The sequence below is a fragment of the Aplidium turbinatum genome, chromosome 16, assembly GCF_918807975.1.
Source record: "Aplidium turbinatum chromosome 16, kaAplTurb1.1, whole genome shotgun sequence".
NCBI lineage: Eukaryota > Metazoa > Chordata > Ascidiacea > Aplousobranchia > Polyclinidae > Aplidium > Aplidium turbinatum.
The window spans coordinates 18,760,912-18,783,004 of record NC_137487.1 but is presented as its reverse complement, the minus strand read 5'-3'; the positions used below and the strand labels follow the sequence as shown (position 1 = coordinate 18,783,004).

General features: G+C 38.2%; 1 protein-coding gene across 1 annotated transcript in view; it reads left to right on the top strand.

The window, feature by feature from the left end:
• The window catches only part of LOC145785287 (uncharacterized), a 37,646-nt gene extending 19,091 nt beyond the window's left edge, over window positions 1–18,555 (top strand). Inside the window, exons 10-21 of the mRNA XM_082596959.1 lie at window positions 351–1,217; window positions 3,769–3,891; window positions 4,466–4,560; window positions 5,376–5,580; window positions 6,974–7,154; window positions 9,622–9,740; window positions 10,772–10,879; window positions 12,628–12,804; window positions 13,088–13,369; window positions 14,822–14,959; window positions 15,409–15,515; window positions 16,632–18,555. Of these exons, the coding sequence (XP_082453085.1) occupies window positions 351–1,217; window positions 3,769–3,891; window positions 4,466–4,560; window positions 5,376–5,580; window positions 6,974–7,154; window positions 9,622–9,740; window positions 10,772–10,879; window positions 12,628–12,804; window positions 13,088–13,369; window positions 14,822–14,959; window positions 15,409–15,515; window positions 16,632–16,793 (2,564 nt within the window). The 3' untranslated portion in view covers window positions 16,794–18,555. The remainder of the gene's footprint in view (window positions 1–350; window positions 1,218–3,768; window positions 3,892–4,465; window positions 4,561–5,375; window positions 5,581–6,973; window positions 7,155–9,621; window positions 9,741–10,771; window positions 10,880–12,627; window positions 12,805–13,087; window positions 13,370–14,821; window positions 14,960–15,408; window positions 15,516–16,631) is intronic.
• Window positions 18,556–22,093: the final 3,538 nt, after the last annotated feature.

Below are 22,093 nucleotides of genomic sequence, written 5' to 3'. Positions count from 1 at the left end.
AACTGTTGTAAATAAATCTGTTGAAGTTTACATAAGAAATAATATTAAACTCTTGCATTCTTGGAAAAGTGTGAGTAGGTGTTAATATTGAGTGAGTAGGCCTAGAATCAAACACTCCTGACATAGCGCAAATGTTGAATATTGGCCGCCAGTAGCGTGGCAGAGGTGGTCCAGAGTATACTTTTAGACCTTACATGATTTTAGGGACCCAAAAATGTTTTGGAGACCGACAGCCAGAGAGAAAGAGCACAATAGAACGTTTTTTCTAGATAACTTGTTGCTTTGAAAAAAAATGCTTTAATAAAGACGTCAATTTGAAACTTAATAAACGATAAATTTATTCTTTTTAGATGTTTGCAAAAACGAAAGCGCCCACAACTGTCATCCCAATGCTACTTGCACTGATGGGTTCAGAAACTTTACATGCGACTGCAAGGCTGGGTACATCGGCGATGGCGTGAATTGCAGCGATGTGGATGAGTGTACCGGGAACGAACTCAATAATTGCCATGCAGAAGCAACTTGCTCAAACACTGAAGGAAGTTATCGATGCGTTTGTGGCGAGGGTTATACCGGGAATGGATTCAACTGTTCTGACATTGATGAATGTTTTAATTCATCAATGAATAATTGCAACGTTCACGCGAACTGCAGTAACAACAATGGAAGCTATTCTTGTTTCTGTCGTTCTGGATTTGTTGGAGATGGAGTCAATTGTGACGACATCAACGAGTGCGAAAACACAACGATTTCGTCGTGTGGCAACAATGCAGAGTGTAACAATACTGCTGGAAGTTTCGATTGCTTCTGCGTCGATGGCTTCCAAGGGAACGGCTACAATTGCACTGACATCGATGAATGTAAAAATTCCACACAGGTTTGTGGTTTAAATGCAGCCTGTAACAATTCAATCGGTTCTTATGAATGCACCTGCAACGAAGGATATGAACAGAATGGATTGAACTGCACGGACACAGATGAGTGTTCTGGTGTAAATGATTGCAGCACCTTTGCAGAGTGTAGTAACACCATCGGTTCTTATGATTGTTCATGCAATGAAGGATTTGAAGGTGATGGCAAAAATTGTTCTGACATTAACGAATGCGAATTGAATCCTGGTCCACTTTGTGGTGCACACTCAACCTGCAACAACACAGTAGGAAGTTATTCATGTGTTTGTGATCCTGGTTACACTGACAACGGAACAGTTTGCATTGGTAAGTAAATTTACAAACATTCAAACAAAAAAGATTGATTGAGGCTGTTTATCAAGAGTTTACTTCAATAACATGGTATGTTCTTCTGGTTTATGCTAACCTATACTATCACAAGATGTGTTTCAGATGATAATCTGCGTATAATCCAACATTGCGTCAACTATACACGACTGGTTAAACAGAAGAAGCCAGTCGCATCTGATTGACGAAACGTCGGAATAAATTCATATCATTACCTTACATTCAACAGCAGCTGGCACAAAGGGGTGTCTTGACTTTAGTTTCAGGGGGATTCCTGAGGTGGGATGTTGAGTTTTGCATGAAGCAAGTGGTTAGAATTCCCCGCTCGGCGAGCCAGATGTATGATGGCTCCCTTTCGGCGGAGCTCAGCAGGTTGGATGCCTGCAAGGATTGGTAAATACTCTGTTGGAGTTGGACGCAGGCATCCAGTCACAGTTCGCAATGCGTCGTTGATTGGGCTGTCGATGAGGCGGGTGTGGGCACTGCGGTACCAGGCAGGGGCGTAGTATTCAGCAGTAGAGTGAACCAGAGCCAGGGTTGCAGTGCGCAAGGTGTCAGCACCTGCACCCCAAGTTGTGCCTGCCAGACGTCTCAGCAGGGCGACGCGAAATGTCAGCTTTTTGCGTAGTGACTGTAAATGGTGACGGTATGTGAGTGATCTGTCAAGTGTAACTTGATTAAGTTGTTGGTATGTTGATTCTGGGCAGGGCGGCAGAATTTTCCGTTAACGGTCACTTTCAGGGCACATTTTGCCTCCCTGTTGTTGAGATGGAAGGCTTCCGTTACAGTTTTACTTTTGCTGAGCTTCAGTTTCCATTGGTGAAGGTGTCCAGATATGGTCGTCATGTCCTGGCTCAACGTCGTTTGTAATGATTGCCAGTCTTTCGCAGAGTACAAGATGGCCAAGTCATCAGCATATGCATATTTGTCAGATGTTGTTGATGGTAGGTCGTGCGTATAGACGTTGAAAAGGAGGGGAGCCAAGACTGATCCCTGTGGGACACCGTTTTTGAGTCGCCGCAGTTTACTTGGTTTTCCGCCTCCGGTGCTAAAGGTAAAACTCATGTTGTGGATGAGTTCCATGATCAATTTGACCATGTGCCTGTCAGGGAGTAGGCGGAGTAGCTTGTAGACTAGGCCACGGTGCCAAACAGTGTCATAGGCTGCTGTTAGGTCGATAAAAACAGCCCCCGCTTTATTTTTTGCCGAGAAACTCTCCTCAATATCCTGAGTTAGTAGTGTGACTTGGTCTACAGTTGACTTCCCGTGTCAGAAACCAGCTTGTTCTTTGGGAAGCAGTGGATCGATTATTGGTTCGACACGGGCGTAGGTCAGTCTCTCAAGGATCTTGAAAGGAATGCAGAGCAAGGAGATGGGGCGATAGCTCTTTGCATCGTCTAGTGGTTTGTTTGGCTTAGGGATCGCGACGACCAGAGATCTTCTCCATACTTTAGGAATCTTGAGGCGGCGCAGGACGACAGGAAATCGCATAACTAGGACTTTAGAACATAACCAGCGTGCAACTCAAACTGGACATATCCTATCTGGACCAGGGGCCTTACCAGGCTTTAGGTGCTTGAGGGCAGCATTGAATTCGCTCCGTGAGAAGGAGCTAGAAATGACTTCCTGGTCGGGTGTGTTGATCTTCCAAAGCTTTGTCACTTCTTTGGGAACAAACCGATCGGAGGTACGGTCACACGGCTTATATATCCCATTTTTTATTACCTGCGATGCGATTTTATTAGCAGGAATGGGACATTATCGGGGTGATCATGCCATCAGCGATTATGCCATCAGCGCAGCACACTTCATGGAAGATACTTGGAAAGCAGCGTGGTGCGCCACCAACACCAAACTACATGGTTTTATACCCCACCCAGTGGCGCGCCTCCCTGGTATGGACCTGCCTCGGCCGACTTGGGTCAAGCTCAACAGAATCCAAACCGGAGTCGGTCGCTTTCATTCCAACATGCACAAGTGGGGTCTGGCTCCCTCATCGGCCTGCGAATGCGACGCGGAAGAACAAACTGCTGACTATGTCGTTCTCGAATTTCCCATCTACAAGGCACCAAATGGAACGCATGGTATAGCAACGCTGGACGAAGCTACACTCACCTGGTTCTCCGCCACCTGACCTGAAACTTGATCTAGTCTCAAACGAAAGAAGATTACCTTACATATCTTGTGATAGTTTAGCTTAGTTTACATCAGACGAACTTATCATGTTAAAAACATTGAAACATATTTCAAAACCACTATCTTGGTACATCATAATGTTATGAAGTGATAAACATAAATTTTTAACTATTTTGCTTCAAAGAACACAATTAAGTGTCTTTGAGTATTTTTGTATGTTTTTTGCCTGCTTCATAGCAACGCACCATAAGATTAGTTCTAAAATTGACAACAACGTTTGTGTGCCGTCCGCGAAATATAGTTTTTCGAGTTGTTTAAGCCTGGTTTATGTGGTGGTGCATTGGCCTGTTTTACCACGTCAAAACCTATCTTCAATCTCCTTTCTTTTTACTAGATGTTGATGAATGTGAAGAGGGTTTAGACAATTGTCATACAAACGCAACATGCAGAAACAATGAAGGTAGCTTTGATTGTACGTGCTCCTCAGCGTTCTTTGGAGATGGAGTGGAATGCATAGGTATGGAAGTTTATTATGTTTCACGGCATGTTAAATCTGCTCTCTTAACAATGATTTAACGCCTGTAAACATTGAATCAAAGTAAAGAAAACAAACTTGCTTGCTGAGTGATGCCCCAATTAAATTTGAACTCAATCAAGCCCACTTTTGCTGTGATATTACTTTTAAAATGAAAAATCTTCTTTTACAGTATCTGAAGTCCAAAAACGCATAAGTCAAAACTAACCTACCAAACTGATTTAATAATAACACTCCATTGATTGTTAAATGTCATTTTGAAATGGTATATCTCAAGCACATTTTGAAATTCTTTACTCTTCATAAATTGACCACTGAGTGGCTGCAACACATTGCACCAATGTGAAAATGCTTGTGAACACTGGCTTTAAAATTCCGAGAGATGCATTGCGATACCAAACTAATACAGTAGCACTGAACTTTAAGCACTTACGTTTTTGGAAGCTACAGAAAAGCGATAGACGTTACGTCAGAATGTCACCCGACGACTAATGACTGTATGCAATCTTGCAATGACAGTTTAATGCTTTCATAAAATAATTTTGTTTTGTCACAGAAAAACCCAAGCTGGACGTGCCTGTACTCCTCAATGTTAGGGAAAGTTGCTTTACCGTAGATGTAGATCCGACGAGATCACACGCCCTCTATGAAGTATGTAACTGATTCTATTTTTTAGTAATTCGTAAACACTAAACCGCCATGATTAACTGTTGGTTTGTGGTTAAACCTAGTTCGGCGCCGGGCTTCAGCTGGTTGCTGAAATATACCGCTCACCTCTACCCAAGATGAAATAAATCGGTTGGGCGTAGATGCTGAAGGACAGATGGCAGAGAGAAAGGAGCTGGCCACCTTACTGTTGTTATAGTGCCGAAGGCTTTGTGCAATGAGAACCTTATCTTCTCATTGCTCAAAGCTCAGTAACTAAGTATAAGATCTCTGCTTACCTTTGCATTGAGCAGTTGATGAAGCAAAACATCCAGAAACAATAGCATGTAGGCTAAGCAAACTTTATGAAACAATCACGTTTTCTGCGGTCACAACGTATTGCCATCGGCTATAGGCCTACTATTTAGTTTAGTACGGTACAATCAATATATGGTGCTATACACATGGTTAAGCGTAGCCTATAGGCTTTCTTTGAGCTTTTAAACATTTTCTAAAAAAATTTCTTTTATATTCCACCATGCTAGTATAGCTTACCTATGAAAGCTTAAAGTATTAAAACTGGTGCGGTCCACGCAACAAATAACTTGAAGCGCGATTAATTCTATTCACCAAACGCACATTGATGATTTTAGCCCTTTTATAATGCATTTTTTTATTTTTTTATTTCACATAAATTAATGTTTTAAAATACACAAATTTTATTGTGCTTGTGTAAAAAGGAGCGTTCTTCTTGGCTGTCTGCAGCACAGAGCTGAGCATTCACTAGAACTCATTTGACAACGCATTTTGTTTGTTTTCAGGTGATACTTCTCAACGGCAATTCTCCAGACCCAATAAGTGAAGTGGTACCATCTGATATCAAAACTAGTTCAAGCCCTCTTCAAACTTTTTGTGATTTGACACCTGACAGCAATTATGCAATCATAGCTGGAGTTATTAAGGCTAGGGGATCTGAAATTGACATTGAAGGACCAATGTACACCAATCCCTTTCCTGTGAAGACAAGTGAGTTTAGCATCTTTCTAGTTGAAGAACATATTATCTACACCAGCGCTCTTCGTGCTTTTTGTCATCGCGCGACCCTTGATTTACTTTTGCGTTTATCACAAAACCTTTAGGCTACTAACAAAAATTCAGATCATACCAATAACGTTCTTGTTAAGAGTAAAACAACGAACAATTGATGCAACACCTGTCAATGTTTCTTTTTGCCTTTTGACTGTACTCAACCTCTTGTTGATGTGACTGGACTACTTGGAGTGTGAGTGCGGCATAGTCATCTAACAATTCAGAATGACGCATCATTATAATGAATCAAGAAATCAATTCCTCTTAAAACGAGAAACCTTCAAGGAACCTTTTGAACTCACGAAACCCCACTACATGTTCAGAAAAACCCTTGGGTACCTCGAAACCTTGATTGAAGAGCACTGATCTAAACCCACGTTTAAGATGGATTGGCATTGTTACTCTATCACTGTATTCATTGCAGATGTGAAACCGTATTAAAACGCAGCCGAGAACATTGCTGCAATATTTATTTTGTCATGCTGATTGCTGAACAAGAATAAGGCGATGTAGCATTTATTAAGGCGAACACTTTATAATACCATCCACCAATTGAGCATAAGAAGAAAATATAGCGATAACAAGTAATTCGAATAGTTCCTCTGTTAAATATAAGTGGTATGTAAAATCACAATTTCAGATTTCATTCTGAAAGTTCTTAAATCTCTGATGCATACTTAAGTTCAAACTTTTTAGCCTTGTTGCTGTTACCTTTAAGAAATCAAATAGAAAACTGCCTTCAGCCGAGTACGTGATTTACCTAACAAAATCCACTGGGCTATATGCTTGCTTGTTTCTAACGTACTGTATCTTCATTTAATTAATTCTACCTCTTTCAAAAAAGTGGATAACAATAGTGTTTCGCTGTGATGGTCACTGGTCAATGTTTCCGAGGCTCATTTGCTTCATTGTTTTTGCGCACGCGCCACATAATTCGTTAGCGCTTTACCTGTGGGATGGCTCCTTCTCAAAGGTAGAGCCAGTGTTGTTTACTTTCAATCTCTTTAGTTTTTTTGTTAACGCCGTTCGGATGGCTGAGATCTTTTGGTGTTGATATTGTTTGATCTTTGTAAAGAACTATTTTTAATCCTTTAAAAAGAAAAAACAAATAAGATTCAAAAAGCTGTGCTTTTAAGGAAGTTTTAGAAAAGGATAGGGAGACTTACAGTACAAGCTTCCTAAATTTGAAAGTCTCCTTAAGCAACCTTGAGGGGCGATCCAAATGGGTCTATACAGTCTTCAACAACATAGTTTACACTTTTTGTCAAGCTTTAGGCTATGTCTTTTCATGTTTTCATGAACATGCAAAACTTTGCTACTTCTTCTGCAGAACCGTTGTCCATAACGTTTTCCGTGTTGGTGTTATCGGCAACATTCAGTCCAGAGTTGCTGGATCTCAATTCGCAACTTGCACAGGATTTGATAGAAAGGATACGTGAACCTTTTCTGGAACAGTTTAACTCTGGAGACTTTGAGTTCAACCTGACTGCTGTGTCCGTTGTTGCTTTTCGGTAAGTTTTATCAATAGTTTTTCTGTTGCTGTCAGGTTTGAAGTGAGTCATTGGTGACAGAAATACGCTTGAGCATTAGCAAGGTGCCGACAATTGCATATTATGTGTAAACAATGGAGGAAATTGATCGCTTTGTTACATCTTTGAAGATCTTATTAACATCTAAAATTCTAAATAATCGAGATCATTATCTTATACAATTGTAATCGCGTTTTCATTGCTGACGTGCCTTGCACGTCTTGCACCAGGTCTCAAATAATCAAACATTATTTTATAGTTTCACCCATAATTTCGGAGAGAGTTTCGAACCCTGGACCCCACCATTCGCCTTTCTGTAGTTATTTATTAGTAGCAATGCGTGGAATATTTTGGTATTTTAGTAGTAGTTGAAATGTAGCCAGAATATTTCCATTGTTAGAGATGAGAACACTGCATTTTTCCAGCAAAATATTGATGTGACAAATACTTACTGTAGTGAATGATGCTTTTACTTTTAGTTCTCAATTGATTTTGTGGCGTTTACCTTGCATGTACAACACTATGTGATTTTTTATCTTGTTTGCAGCTGTTTTACACTCTACAGTGTCTTTTATTACAAAAGTATACAAGTAAACTATTTTCGTCTTGCCAGACCATTTAACTTACGTTCTAGTTTGGTTTTAGGCTTTTTGCCGTTTTGTAACTATTGTTTTTGTTATGATAGTCAGAAATAAAAATAAACTCAACTGAATGGCCAGAAACTGGAGAATGTGTAGCCCACTGCAATAATTACGTTCATAGAACCTTATAAGCATCTGTGGTGGATTAGATTTGTTGTCATGTATATATTGTCGGAAACAAATAACATTGAACTCTATGATATAGGGCATAGACTTAAAATCTTATTTTGCCATAAATTAGTTGGATGAGAAATTTTCATACAATTTTGGTAAAGAGGTCACTTTCTTCAACCACAGACATATACAACCAAGCAACAACACGGCATTTAACATAATCCATTAAAATTGAACATAAACTATAAGCTACAAACGTTTTCGGCCATACACACGTTAGCCCTTATCAAGTAACAAAAAAATAACTGCTTATCATATCTACACTGAAAATGAATAACTGATCTAAACACTGAATTGAAAAAACAAAATGCAAAATGAAACGGCATGGCATAGGAGAAAGGCACATCACATGGCGTTTAAATTACACGAGGCAAAGACGCATCATATGACGTATCAAGAAAAGACGTTGAGTAAATAAGGAGCACCTGAGGCAAACAACTGTGTATTGAGGCAAGGATTGCATGATTTTATTAGCAAAGCCTCGTGGATTTTAGTGTCGAATTCGGTGGAACATTTACGCATAATTTTAAACGACTCTAATAAAATCATACAATCCTCGCCTCAATACACAGTTGTTTGCCTCAGGTGCTTCTTATTTATTCAACGTCTTTTCTTGATACGTCATATGATGCGTCTTTGCCTCGTGTAATTTAAACGCCATGTGATGTGCCTTTCTCCTATGCTATGCCGTTTCATTTTGCATTTCGTTTTTTCAATTCAGTGTTTAGATCAGTTATTCATTTTCAGTGTAGATATGATAAGCAGTTATTTTTTTGTTACTTGATAAGGGCTAACGTGTGTATGGCCGAAAACGTTTGTAGCTTATAGTTTATGTTCAATTTTAATGGATTATGTTAAATGCCGTGTGGTTGCTTAGTTGTATAATTATGTCTGTGGTTGAGAAATTTTCAGACCAAATTTACATATCGTTTTTATTATTTTATTCTTTACACGTACAGTCTTCAACATTTTGATAAGTTTTTGAGATAAAATATTGCGATGAGATAAATTCGTCCGATATCTTTTCAATGTATCAGAAACCCCAAAAAGATCCTAAATAACAACTTTATGTCATGCAACTTTGGCAGCGAGGTTACTTTATTGAACTGTTAGCAAACAAAACAACATCTAAATATTATTATGTTACAACGTAGCGCGATAAATACTGTGCTGTTGCTAGGTTTGGTTGGTTTATGGTTTAACCAAGTGGTTTAGAAATGTGCAGAAGTCTTTACCGCTTTTATCGTTTAAACTGCTGCGAAATAAAAAGTAGATTTATAGTTTTTGTATCAATATATTTTAGGAAATTTATTACGTTTCTTTTTTTGTATAGCATATATTAGATTGAAAAGCCAAAAGCTTGTTTTATATTGTATCAGCATCATAGAATATGTATCCACTTGATGTACTGCCATTTTCAAAAAGTATACCGTAGTAGGGTAAAAGAACGAAAATAGATTGTCTGTTAAAAGAAGCAATAAATGTAAGTTAATAATTTTTAACTGAATTGAGTTATTTTTCGTAGAAGTATGAGGTTTTATCCATTCTCATTGTTTTGGAAGAGCCACATTACAACTGCCTTGAAACCAAAGTTGATTTAATTGAACAAAAGTTTAATTCTTACTTTCTTGCAGGAATGGTAGCGTAGTCGCGACAGTGGACACAGAGACAGACAGCAAAAATGAGATATCAGCTAACACTGATTTGACTTTGGCTTTCAGTGACTCAACCAACTTCTCCAACGCACAATTAAGTACGTTATGCTTCTATTACGTCATAGTTAGCTTTGCTCATTTCAAAAGTTTGCACACTTTATTGTTTGCGTTTTGTTGCTTCGACCATTTTCTAGAATTCTACTTCTTTGGAAGAATGTACGTAACATTCCATATGAAAAAAAGCCATAAGGAAAATATCCGGGCTGAAAAATATCCATGATTTTCGAAGGAGGAAATATTTTCCTGATGAATATTTTTATATGGATTTTTACGCTGTGGATTTTTTCTGCATGGATTTTTCCGTAAACATTTTTACCGATTGCTCTTGGGAGGTGTTGTTTTTCGTTTTGATGATTGTTGTAAGTTATTTGTAAACTAATGCTTTGTTAATCGCACCGTTTTCAATGATGTTGTCAGATCTGTTACTTTGAATTTCAGAAAAGCATTTTGTTCAAACCGAAGCGAAAATTAAGTTTTCTTTAATCCAGCGCCATCTCAAAAGCTTGCATTATTTAACTCAAATTAAGATTTTTACTTTTATTGCCAGACTATAGATAGAATGAATATTGTATAGTTTAATAATGACTCTGCTATTCATTACTTTGTAGTTGTATTTCTTGGAAACCTGAATAATTGAAAAGCTTTTTTTCATTTCCTTTGCAAAGGCCTTTGTCGCTTTTTATTAAAGCCGCATTTCGAAGACAAAAATTAACTTTGACCAAATTCGTTTCAAACTAACCCAGTGATTATAGCAGTTTGTTTTTTTATTTTATTAATTATTGTATTATATTTGTCACTGCAGCTAATATTTTTCTACCATTTTTACCACTTTAATGACGAAAAATAAAACAATATTTCACCGCAAATTAACATTTGCACTAAAAAAAAGTTATACTGTAGATTTAGAGTTGAACTAGTTTAACTGTTTTAAAAACGAAAAAATCCCTAAAAACACCCTGGAGCAGTAGTTGGGTATTTATGCATCAAGATATCACACAAGGCTAACCGAAGCAGATTTTTATCATTAAAAAAAACACAATTAAAAGTTTCATACAACAATATTTTTCAGTTGCACGTCCTCCTCCAGTGTCAAATGTGGTTATTGATGATATTGATACTAACTCTGCCACTCTCTCGTACGGAGCTGTGTATCAGGCCACTTTATACGAAGTGGACGGTGAGTAAATTGATGCCATCATTTTTTTCTTTTGATCTTGTTTCAATTACTTTCTCTCCATCTTCCGACCTTTTGTTGCTCCCTCCCTAATCCTTCCTCACAACACTTGATTTCTTGCCAATTCCTTCAACTCAGCCTTGTTAGGTCTGTTGAATAGGAAAGTGAATTAACTCATTTTATGGTCATTTGTTGTTGTATTTTTGTTTAATTATTCAAAATTTGGGAGAATGGTGACTCTGAGGGCATGACGAAGAGCAGAGTGAAATGACTGATGATAATTTCTATTTACTTATATTGTACCACACTTAAAATTACACTACAACTCATCAGTTGAGATGATTAGGTTATACAAATGAGGTTATAGCTCTATAGATCATCTACATATAGTTATAGCTATAACCTAATTTGTAAGTTAAGCCTCAAAAAAAAGGAAAATAACCAATTTTTCTAAATTTTTAAAAAATAATTTCATCTGGCACAAGATCACATTTGGAGAAGACAAGGACCGCTGCTTCCAGTTGCCTTACAGAATAGCTTGGTTGAGTGGTCACTCAACTTTGTGTCCAAAGAAACAGCATGTTCATTGTTCAAGTTACGCTGGATGTGCGCTTGATTAACTCATTTCAAAGACACTTTTCCATCTATCGTCACCTAGTATTATTATGGAATAATTCACAGACAACAACACTTTCCACTTATTCATTCTATTTGAATAAGATACTGAATAAGCTGCCTTTACGGTGGCGAAAGCTCTATCAGAAAATTATAAAAGTTTTGAACCTAACTAATTTTGTTTACTTGTTCGTTACATTGTTCGTTACATTGTTCGTTACATTGTTCGTTACATTGTTCGTTACATTGTTCGTTACATTGTTCGTTACATTGTTCGTTACATTGTTCGTTACATTGTTCGTTACATTGTTCGTTACATTGTTCGTTACATTGTTCGTTACATTGTTCGTTACATTGTTCGTTACATTGTTCGTTACATTGTTCGTTACATTGTTCGTTACATTGTTCGTTACATTGTTCGTTACATTGTTCGTTACATTGTTCGTTACATTGTTCGTTACATTGTAAATGAAGGATTTTTGTATCACTTTTCATCCTCAATAACAGAGGTTGAAGGACATCAGCTTTTATTTCTTTAATAATCACTTCCACAACAGACTTAAACTTCACTTGGTCAATCTCAACGACTAGGCTTGCGTCAGTGATTCAAAGTCTTTTGAAATGTGCAAACTTTCCAAAATTCAGCTTTCAAACAGACTTTTTCAGTCTGTGGGTGACGATCTCCTCAATCAATCACAAGAACCTGTTCAATATTCAAATAAAGTTCATCAAGCCAGCCGAAGTCATAAGTCGAATGAGGACCAATTCACTTAAAAAAATAAATTTTACAAACAAGTTTAAAGATAGGCTACAATACATTTATTTCTATACCGTACTTGGAAAATTACATTGGTCACAATAAGGCATTTTACGGCTTGAAGTCTTCATAATAAGGCTGTGGAGTCGGAGGGATGAGTCGACCAGTTATAAACCGAGGAGTCGGAGTCGTACATTTTACGCCTGACCCCACAGCCTTGGACATTAATGCATGTAGGCTACGTAGTACATAGCTTCTCTTTACTTCACAAAACCATGTTTCGCAGGTCATGTGGAATCAATTTATTTTGACTTAACAGTAAAATTTTTTATCAAATAAATTTGTTTTTTTGAAATGTAACTTTGTTTGGTCGTTACAGTCAACTGCCCTGGTTTCGAATCGAGTCGTAGGCTTACAACCACTGCGACTGAAAACGTCACAATCGAAGATCTTCCTTCGAACCAAGCCTGCGCTGTTCAAGTCAGAGCTTTTGTTGAAGTCACCAAAACGGTGGCTCTGTACACAGAATTTTCTGAGCTGAAAAGTTTTACCACACGTAAGTCAGCATCAGGTAAAATTTATAGTTGTGAAAGAATAGCATGCATTAAGCAAACATATGTGGAAGATGGTTGAACCTTTAGAATTGTTGTCGGGCTTTGAAAAGTAAAAAATAAGAAATAAGTTGGCATAGCCTGATATGTGTTCATAGACCTTTTTACAAAGCAAAATTCCGCTTGAGAATCTTTTGAATAAATTGTGGATTAGTTATTATCATTTCAAATAAAAATAATAATAATATTAATCAATATTTTGGAGTTAAAAAAAACTATTTTTACCAGTACCCACCGTGCCCAATCTGAGTGCGGAACCTTCGGACATCAACGTCGCTGTAAGCTTTACCAGAACAAACGGAGCTGATTATTTCGTCATAACGACCGTTCCGGTTACCATGACAACGAGAGAGTCAATCAACGCCAATGACGTAACAAGTGAGACAGTCACCAGAATCGTAGGTGGTTTCAAACAAAACACAGACTACAAGATCGATGTTGCCATTTATGTTCGAGATCTTGAAGGAAGCCTGAATTTTGTAAATGGCACCGTCGACGTCACCACTTTAGGTAAGTGATTCATCAAATATAATAGTGCAGCTTTGGTAGAGAGATAATTCTTGAGTTGCCAAACATTATTACCATTGATAGATTATTGATAAGAACTCAACAGGATTGAATTGCATAATTCAAAAACAAAACATGAAGCTGACAACATATTAAAGTCGAACGTTTGTTTAAATGAATTGAGTTTATTCCTGACGAGGATAGAAAGTCTTGCCGAAAACGTTCGAATTTAATATGTTGTTAGTCTCATGTTTTGTTTTTGAATTACGCAATTCAATAGCTGTGCTTGGTAGCTTGCTGTTTGTACGAGTTCGCTGTGGTAGTAACGGTAATAATGGTTTGCACTAGCTTTCGAAACACAGTTCCCTATAGTTACGTGCTATGACAAATGGAGTTGGAGTCAGTGTGTTGTTGTTTTGTTTAAGGTTCACACTGACTCCAACACTATTCGTCATACCACATGACTAGGGAACTGTGTTCAGAAAGCTTATGCAAACGGCTACCACCACAGCAAACTCGCAGCATCAGGCTAAAACAGGTCGTTTGTAGGATATCTACATTTGTGAAATTAAGGACGACTATGCTGCTAAAAGCGAAACTCAATCTATTGCATTTAATGCTTAAAGATGGACACGAAGATTGGCTTCCTTGCCTATTCCTCCACTTTATATAAATCTTCCACCACTTGCCACAAGCCTGGATACGACGAAAAAAGTTACAAAATTTATAGTCTACTTCGAAAAAAAACATGTTTGTTTTATTGAATCAAATTTAGTTACTACTTCGTAAAAACCTCTACAGCTTATTTTACCCTTACTGGTGAGCAGGGCCCGATTTACCATGAGGCACACGAGGCACAGGCCTCAGGCCCCCTGGTTTCGGGGGCCCCTAATTTTTTTTCATTAGTAGGCGTAGGTAGTTAAAGTTGTTGTGCCAGTGTGTGCACACTGAGTGCACAGTTGTTATTTTAGAGTAACGATTTCAAATTGTGTAACGATTTCATGCTAGCATACACAGAGATGCCCACCGAGGCATAATATTATACTATTATTAATGCTTGCATGGTCTTGGGAATATTTCCTACTTGGAAAGTTACTTGCCATGCTTCAGTTGAGCACTGCTGCTCTGCATCGAATGCGATTGCCAATAGGGGCCACTAATCTTAACTGTGCCTCGGGCCCCCGTGAGCCTTAATCAGGCCCTGCTGGTGAGTGGTGATCACCAGAAGGTCCTGAAAAAGATGCCAACAAAATAAGCGTATTTTTCAGAACCTTCTGATGATCCCAAGTAGGTCTAAAGATGAAACAGGCTGTAGAGGTTTTTAGAAAGTAGTAACTGAATTTGATGTAATTTGTTCTGCTTGGCTTGTTTGCTTGTCATTGAGCACTTTTTGTAGTATTAATAGCATTTATTGCAGCACAAAATAAATTGATTTATATATTATTTTATTATTAGACACTGATGAATGCATCAGCCAAGTCAATCCACACAACTGCACAGCCAATGAAACGTGTGTCAATAACTTTGGTGGCTTCACTTGCCAATGCAAGGAAGGATTTATAAGAAATGGCGATAACATTTGCAATCCAACAGGTACGAAATTATATTTAAAAATATCTAATGCTTAAATAATTGACCTTGGATAGTACTATATATCGTATCCTGCTAACATTATGTCTTGTCATTAAAGCAGCAAGATATAGACCACAGCAATCTATTTAACAAATTTAATGCAGTATCAACTAACTTGGGCTACTATGACCAGTAAAAGGGCATTGTTCTAACGCTTTATTTTATTCTGAAAGCAACTATATCAAGTTGAAAGCATAGGCTGCTTTTCAATTGTTTACAAATTTTCAGTGTGGGTAAAAAAATTTTGATTGTAAAGCTTGCTTATTGGACGCTGTTGTAGGCCTAAACGTTTAGTTTGAAACATTTCGATGGCAACTCTGCTGAGATTGGAAGATCTCTTTCGCTTTGGCTCTTGACTTGACGATTTTTTTATATTGGATTGTTGAATTTTACTGCTACTCGTATTTCAGTGTTAGCGACTGCCAGTCTTTGGTGGATCGCTTTGATTGTTATCTTTGGAGTTCTCATCATTCTCATTATTGGTTGCTGCATTGCCAGGAGTCGTTCAGACTGTGCGGTGAGCAATTCATTTGTATTTTACAATAACTTCACGTATATGTCTTCGCGTGTATCCAGAAAAAGGCCTTCTATTTGCTATTTGAGAATTTACTGTAAAATGAATGATAGAATGACAGTTTCGGTTTGTTTTTTTATTTCTGACCATCACAACGAAAAAAACAATATATGCCAAACATAGCAGAGGTCTAGAAAAAGGTACAAGTAACGTAATAATACGCAAAGCGACGTAGGCTTATGGTAATGTTAGTTTTATTGCCAGGAACAACTCTGCAATTATTTTTTTTTCCGGGGTAACTTTCGCCTTTTCTGTTCACGATGCACACTTGTTATTTCTACTTGTGAGTTGCTGAAGCAACCAGATCATTTCGTCAACCGATTATTATCAGCTTTTCGTGCTTCCTTCCTGTGTTGCATCTGTGATTGATAACGTACTAAATGTTTGATGTTTATTTTCAAACTGGGAAAGCTTCTTTGAGAGCTTAATCCTGGCAGTAACGCGTAGCCTAACTGTAGAGGCTACCACTGGTCACCGAGATTGACAGAGTGGAGTTTCCGATAGTTGATGAAGTGTTGTTGCCGGGGAATTACTCCACCCACTAGGTGCCGCTGAATAGGCAGTAGTCCTGAAACGCGTTGCTCAAGTGTACACCACGAGAGTCGAACCAGGGACTTCATCTTAAATCTAGCTTGTTCCCACTTAGCTAACGGGGCGGACATGTTGGCACAATGGAACAATAAGAGCATCAAACATGATCATGATCTGTTTTTTGTTTAATTATGATAAATTTCCAAATGTAAACTACTACACTTTCAATTGCCATAATTTTTAAAGCCCCAATGACAGATTAGGCCTTTATCATGATTAATGATAATTATCGTTATATAATATTGCTAATAATAATGGTCATTAGTTTTTGCAGTTTAAAAGTTATTGGCTACTGAAAACCTACATTTACAAATTTAAATAACCCCAGACAGCAAAATCCATCATTTTTACGTTGATTCAACACCTGCAGACGTTGAATCTATGTAAAAATGACGGATTTTGCTGTCTGGGACGATTGTTTGATCAGCATCAATTCGCTTTGTGACAAACCAATATTCCGCTTCTCAGGGTGAATCTCAGAGAGCAGACCAATCTGAAGAACCCGCTGTGCTGTGTAGATACAGCGAAATTGAATTGGAGGATAAACCCAAAGGTGTCAGCAACCCTGCTCAGGATGATCCTGAATCACTATCGCCTGGTACAAATGGATCAGGGGCTTTTAGCGATTGAAGGACTTCTGTATACCACTAACAAATTACGTACTGCCGCTGTCTCAAACTTCTACTTTACTAAAATGCGACATAGACCTAACATAGGCGATGACAAAACAGGCTGATAGCCAAGTATCAACAATGAAAGTGCACTTTCCTATTATTCCACCCAACGTCAGCACATTTATTTTTGATTGTATCACTTTTTCATAGACTTTTAGTAAGCTACTTGCGTACTAAAGTTGGTACCAGGCTAAACCCTATGTATTATTCTGAGGTTAAAACTTTACTACTCTTTTCTGCAATACATTTAGTGCCACCACATGACAATACTTGCTCAGCTGCATTGCCGAGTGGTGAGAGCGCTGGAACAGTAATCGAAAGAGCGCTGGTTGGTCACCGCTCAAGAGCATGCGGCTATGTCTTTGGCAGGACATTTAAAGACATGCCTGAAGGTAGACATGAAGATTGGCTTCCTTGCCTTCCCGTCCACTTAATTTAAATCTTCAATCACCGGGCGTAAGCCTGGATACAAAAAAAACAAAAAAACAATAACTCAGCCTATTTCATGAGAAATTCAACGGCAAGCGGGAATGACATAGGCTCATAAATGTTTGCACTGTTGTTACCATGTGTAGACCTATCAAACTACAATAGGCTGTGTTGTAAGACTACCCTTCTGTGTTTTTATTATCGATACTAAAATGCAGTTTTGCCTAATGGAAATTGATAATTTGAATATTATTCTGTTTTATGATAGCCTACCATGCTTTAAACTACGCGTGATTGAAAACGCGATTCACTAAATGGCGTAAGAATTCCATATTTTCAAATAGTCATTTAGAGTAGGCAAAAGGCATTTTGGCGATCATTGATCTACATTTTACGGCATCTGACGAAAAAGCTCAAGAAATAGTCTGATGATAAAGTTGTGGCTTAGGCTACTTCCAACTGTTTAGATTCGCGAATCCACAGCTAAAACTGCCATGTTTTATATCCTTTTTTTGGCCCATTGTGATACATAATAGGCTAAGCGCTTTTGTAAACGCTGAGACTCGAAACAAGCAAAATGGCTACGACTTGCTAGTTGCTTGGTGTTGTAAACGAGTGATTAGCGTGAGGAATCATTTCATCGCATCAAATCGCATGTGCTTATATTTTTTTGTAACTGTCTTGATTTATTCTGCTTTGAAGCGACGTCAAATTACAGTTGCATGCAGGTATACGTAACCAGTATGCCTGCTTGCCTGAATATTTTAAATTGCAATTGGAAGCACAGAATCTTGTGCCTAAACAACTCCACTAATGCGACCACATGACTGGTCTGAATATCGAGGTTCTTTTGCAAGGTATTCTCTGTATAAACTGCCATAAAAACGAATTCTTGATCAACAAGATGAAGAAAGCACCTTGAAATAAAACTGACCGGTTCAAAGGAGAGTTGTTTGATGATAAATGAAGGTGGCTTTTCTGGATGTCATCAACCACTTTCTCTGGGAAACCGAACAGACAAAAACAGCAAAAGCAGTAGCTTATTAGGCTACGTTTTTCACCGATATTGACAATAAAAAGCTGGACTCCAGCAATAATTGACACCAAATACATGAAAGCAAAGCGAATGATTTAATTATGATTTGTGCAATTGATTGTAAAGGCTTGCGTTAACTTTCGTGTGCATGTATGTTGTAAAACTAAAAGAAATGCGCTTTCTTATATATGACGTGTTTAATCTCGTTTAGTAGTTTTACAGGGTAGCCTAGGAAGAAAAACTAAAGCAATTCATGAGACAGCAATATACCACCCTAACCGGCTGCAAGAAGATGTTGAAAGTAATATTCACCATATTCGTCTCGTTGTCTACACCTGGTAGGCCTGCAACTGACATCTTCAAAAAACGAGTGTAGCCTATAACAGATGATCTCTTAACTTTCTTTGGGAGCAGCAAATCGTTCAGGATGAAACAACAAAAAATCAGGGAGATGCTGAGTTGTGATGTAAACTCAGCAGCCTAGCACCTTGGAAGCGTAAAGCGCCATTTGGCCTACATGTTACACACACATTTTAGTTGCAAACTAAACATTATTGTCAACATCTAGTTTTACACGAAAACTGCGAATATGATCAATTGCATTGGAGTTTTTTTTTGCTGAGTGTTTGAATGTCTCCAACAAGTTTGAATATTTCCAATCAATTTTAACTTGCGGTCAGCAAAATATAAAGTTTTTTCCAACAATTTTAAAAAACGGATAGTGTTGCCTACCAAAGGCAATAAGGAATAACGAAAACTAATCTGCCGACCCACGGCAAGAAATTGAAAACTAATGTGATATTATCCTATATCCAGTGCCGGATTAACCAAGTGCGGGGCCTGTAGCAGATTGATTTGATCTACAGATAATGACTGGAAAGTAGCCTAATTGAATATTTTTTAGATTTGATATTTTTTGATTATAGTGTAGCCGCTCTTGTCCCATCGTGTTTCGCAGATAGTTTTAATCAACTTCAATTTTGAAAATGATCTCTCTCCAGTACAATTAGTTACCATCACACATAGATAAATGCGTAACAAATTGTCAATGTTAGGAAACGTGGTGTCAATATTGTTTTCTTTAATGGAAGTGAAATAGTTGAGTTCTGGAGAGGAGCAATCAATAGCAATGTACTTTACGAATCGGTGTATGCCTTGCGACGTTGCTCCAGCACAGATTGTAGGCTGTCCAGTTCTGCAAGGAAAAACTTCCGCCTGGAATTTGTCTTTAGTTGATATCCATTGCATCTGAAACTGAACGTCCACTGCCTATACATTCTCATCGTGCGTTCGATTCTGGACAATTCTTCTTGTGCTTAGGCCTCTTGGTCGGTAGTCCGGCACTTGAGTCAGCTTCTGCGCTTCTGATTCAAACTTAACGAATTGTTCTCTGAAAGTCTGTAGGGATCCTGCCAAAGAGGCACACAACGCTGAAGCAATGTTGAGATTTTGCCGCTTTGTTTGAAGAGAAGCTTGACTTGCCTGGAAGCGATCGGGTAAGCTATTTCAAAAAACCACTAAGATTCCAATTTCGAGCAACTCCATTTTCTCGAGGAGACCATTTGCCTGCTGTCGACATTCTGTGTTTTGCACCAGGTCATTTGCAAGTTTCTCTAGTGTCTCCTTTTTGAAAAGAAAACGTTCTTTGATAACCTAGTGGCATCAGCTCTTGTGGACCATCGTGTTTCAGAGAGCTTTTTTAGCACTCCACCACATGAACACTCCAGAACAGACCACCGGTGTGTTGAAACAGCAAAGAATAGCCTACATAGACATTTTCAACGAAGTCAAAGAACTGAACTGTTTCTGGATACGATTGTGCAGCGCATACACCAACTAGATTCAACGAATGAGCATAGGATGGAACATATTCTGCAATAGCACCATTTTTTTTTGACAAGTGTCTGTAGGCCTACTCCGTTATATTTCCCGCTCATGTTGGACTCGTTGTAATAACTCTGTCCAAGGCAATCGGCACGATTGATACTCTTCTCACTGGTGTACAGTAAAGTCGAATAACCTTTCAAACAACTAGTATCGTGGGCTCGTGGCACTCGATCAGGCAGTTGCCTCCAGCGGAAATTATCGGTTTTTAAAGTTTACAATAATTAGGAAGGGATAAGTCGTTGGGACTAAGTAATTTAATCCTACAACTTCAATATTCTCCCATGCCATTCCAGTTTGCAAGTCAAAAATTACATACCAACTATATTCGACAGTTTTGTTCACCAAGCGCGGGGCCTTGTGAAGCGCGGGGCCCGTAGCAGCTGCTACATCTGCTACTATAGTTAATCCGGCCCTGCCTAAATCACTAGGCTCGACCGCAAAGGCAATCCGACTGTTGTCGAATATAGATGGAAACAGTTTATTAAATTGGAGCGAAATTACAATGATACTTGACGTTTTTGTCAACAGTCTCTCAAACCACAATCCCGAGTGAACACAACAGTAACAGTGACAAGAGAAGTCGTTTTCTGAAATAACATAAAAGCACAAATCACGCATTTGCCTAAAACTACAAGGCAATAATGATCAATGTTTACATTGCTACATCTATCGTGAATATGCGTCGACCTTTAGCGCTTTACGGACAGATAGTGTGAACAACATTAAAGCAGCAATAAATTTCACATAATTAAAATGTCCATACCAATTTTTGCCAAGTAAGCCGGTGAATTGCGATAACAGCAACAGTCTGAAATTCTTTACACAGGATTCCAATGCGGTTACAATTCATCTAGAACAAATGAAAATAACGCGTTACGATACGTCGAAAATACATAGATCATGCGCAATAAAACTGTGTCATTAAGTAAGCCCTTTTACAAGTGAACACAGCGCGTACAAAACTGATAGTGATAGATATGTTCAGCTTAGATATGTCAGACGATTAACACATAGCAAAGGCTAAATTTACAAATTAGCAATCAATTTGTACTCACATGATAAGCAATCTCTTTAAAGCTGCTTGTCCGAATTCTGCAAATCTCGACTTACTAAATAAGTCCGAACTGGCTGACAAAAGCGCTGTCACAAAACCCAGTTCACGATTGAACAGAACTCTTGCCCACACTTGGCTACAAATTGTCTGATAATATTTCAGGCACAAGTGCGCTTATTTAAGATAAATTTTTACATGTTTTGAAATTCCCAAATTACAATAAAAATCAACAAATCGAAAACAATATTTTCGATGAAATCATGGAATGTTGTTTCTGTAGGCAATCCCAAGGGGCGATGATTTCAGTAAATTGTTACGTCACAATAAACTTGAAGCCACCGTGTTTTGCAAGAGCGTATGAAATCACCAAAATATTTTCCAAAACAAATTGTTTTTTCTATATTGTTTTAAACTAAGAAACTTTCCAGTACATCAATTGCGGTTGATCAATCGCCATGAGAAAGCTACTATGCCGTCAAAGAAGGGCATTTATCAATATATTGCCACTCATAAACACGCGAACTTCAAAAACTTAGACAGTCAAGAGAAAATATCTTACAGATAGGCCTACAAACATTGAATTTCATTCGCATTTTAAAACTCTGTAGCCTATAGGCTAATCTTTCTGGAAGTCACGCCGAAGCCTGGAGATTTCATATTTGTGTTGGGAAAAGTACCGAATTCTTCTAGTCTGCAAGCACCAACAGTGTTGTACAGGGCCGTTGACAGGATTTCTCGGGCCCAGTACCAATTTATTTTCGGGCCCTCTTCATCGAATATAAAGGCTGTGTAGCCTACAAACTTTTATTGATGTTGTTTAAGCATGGTCAATTATAACAAATCTTGCGCA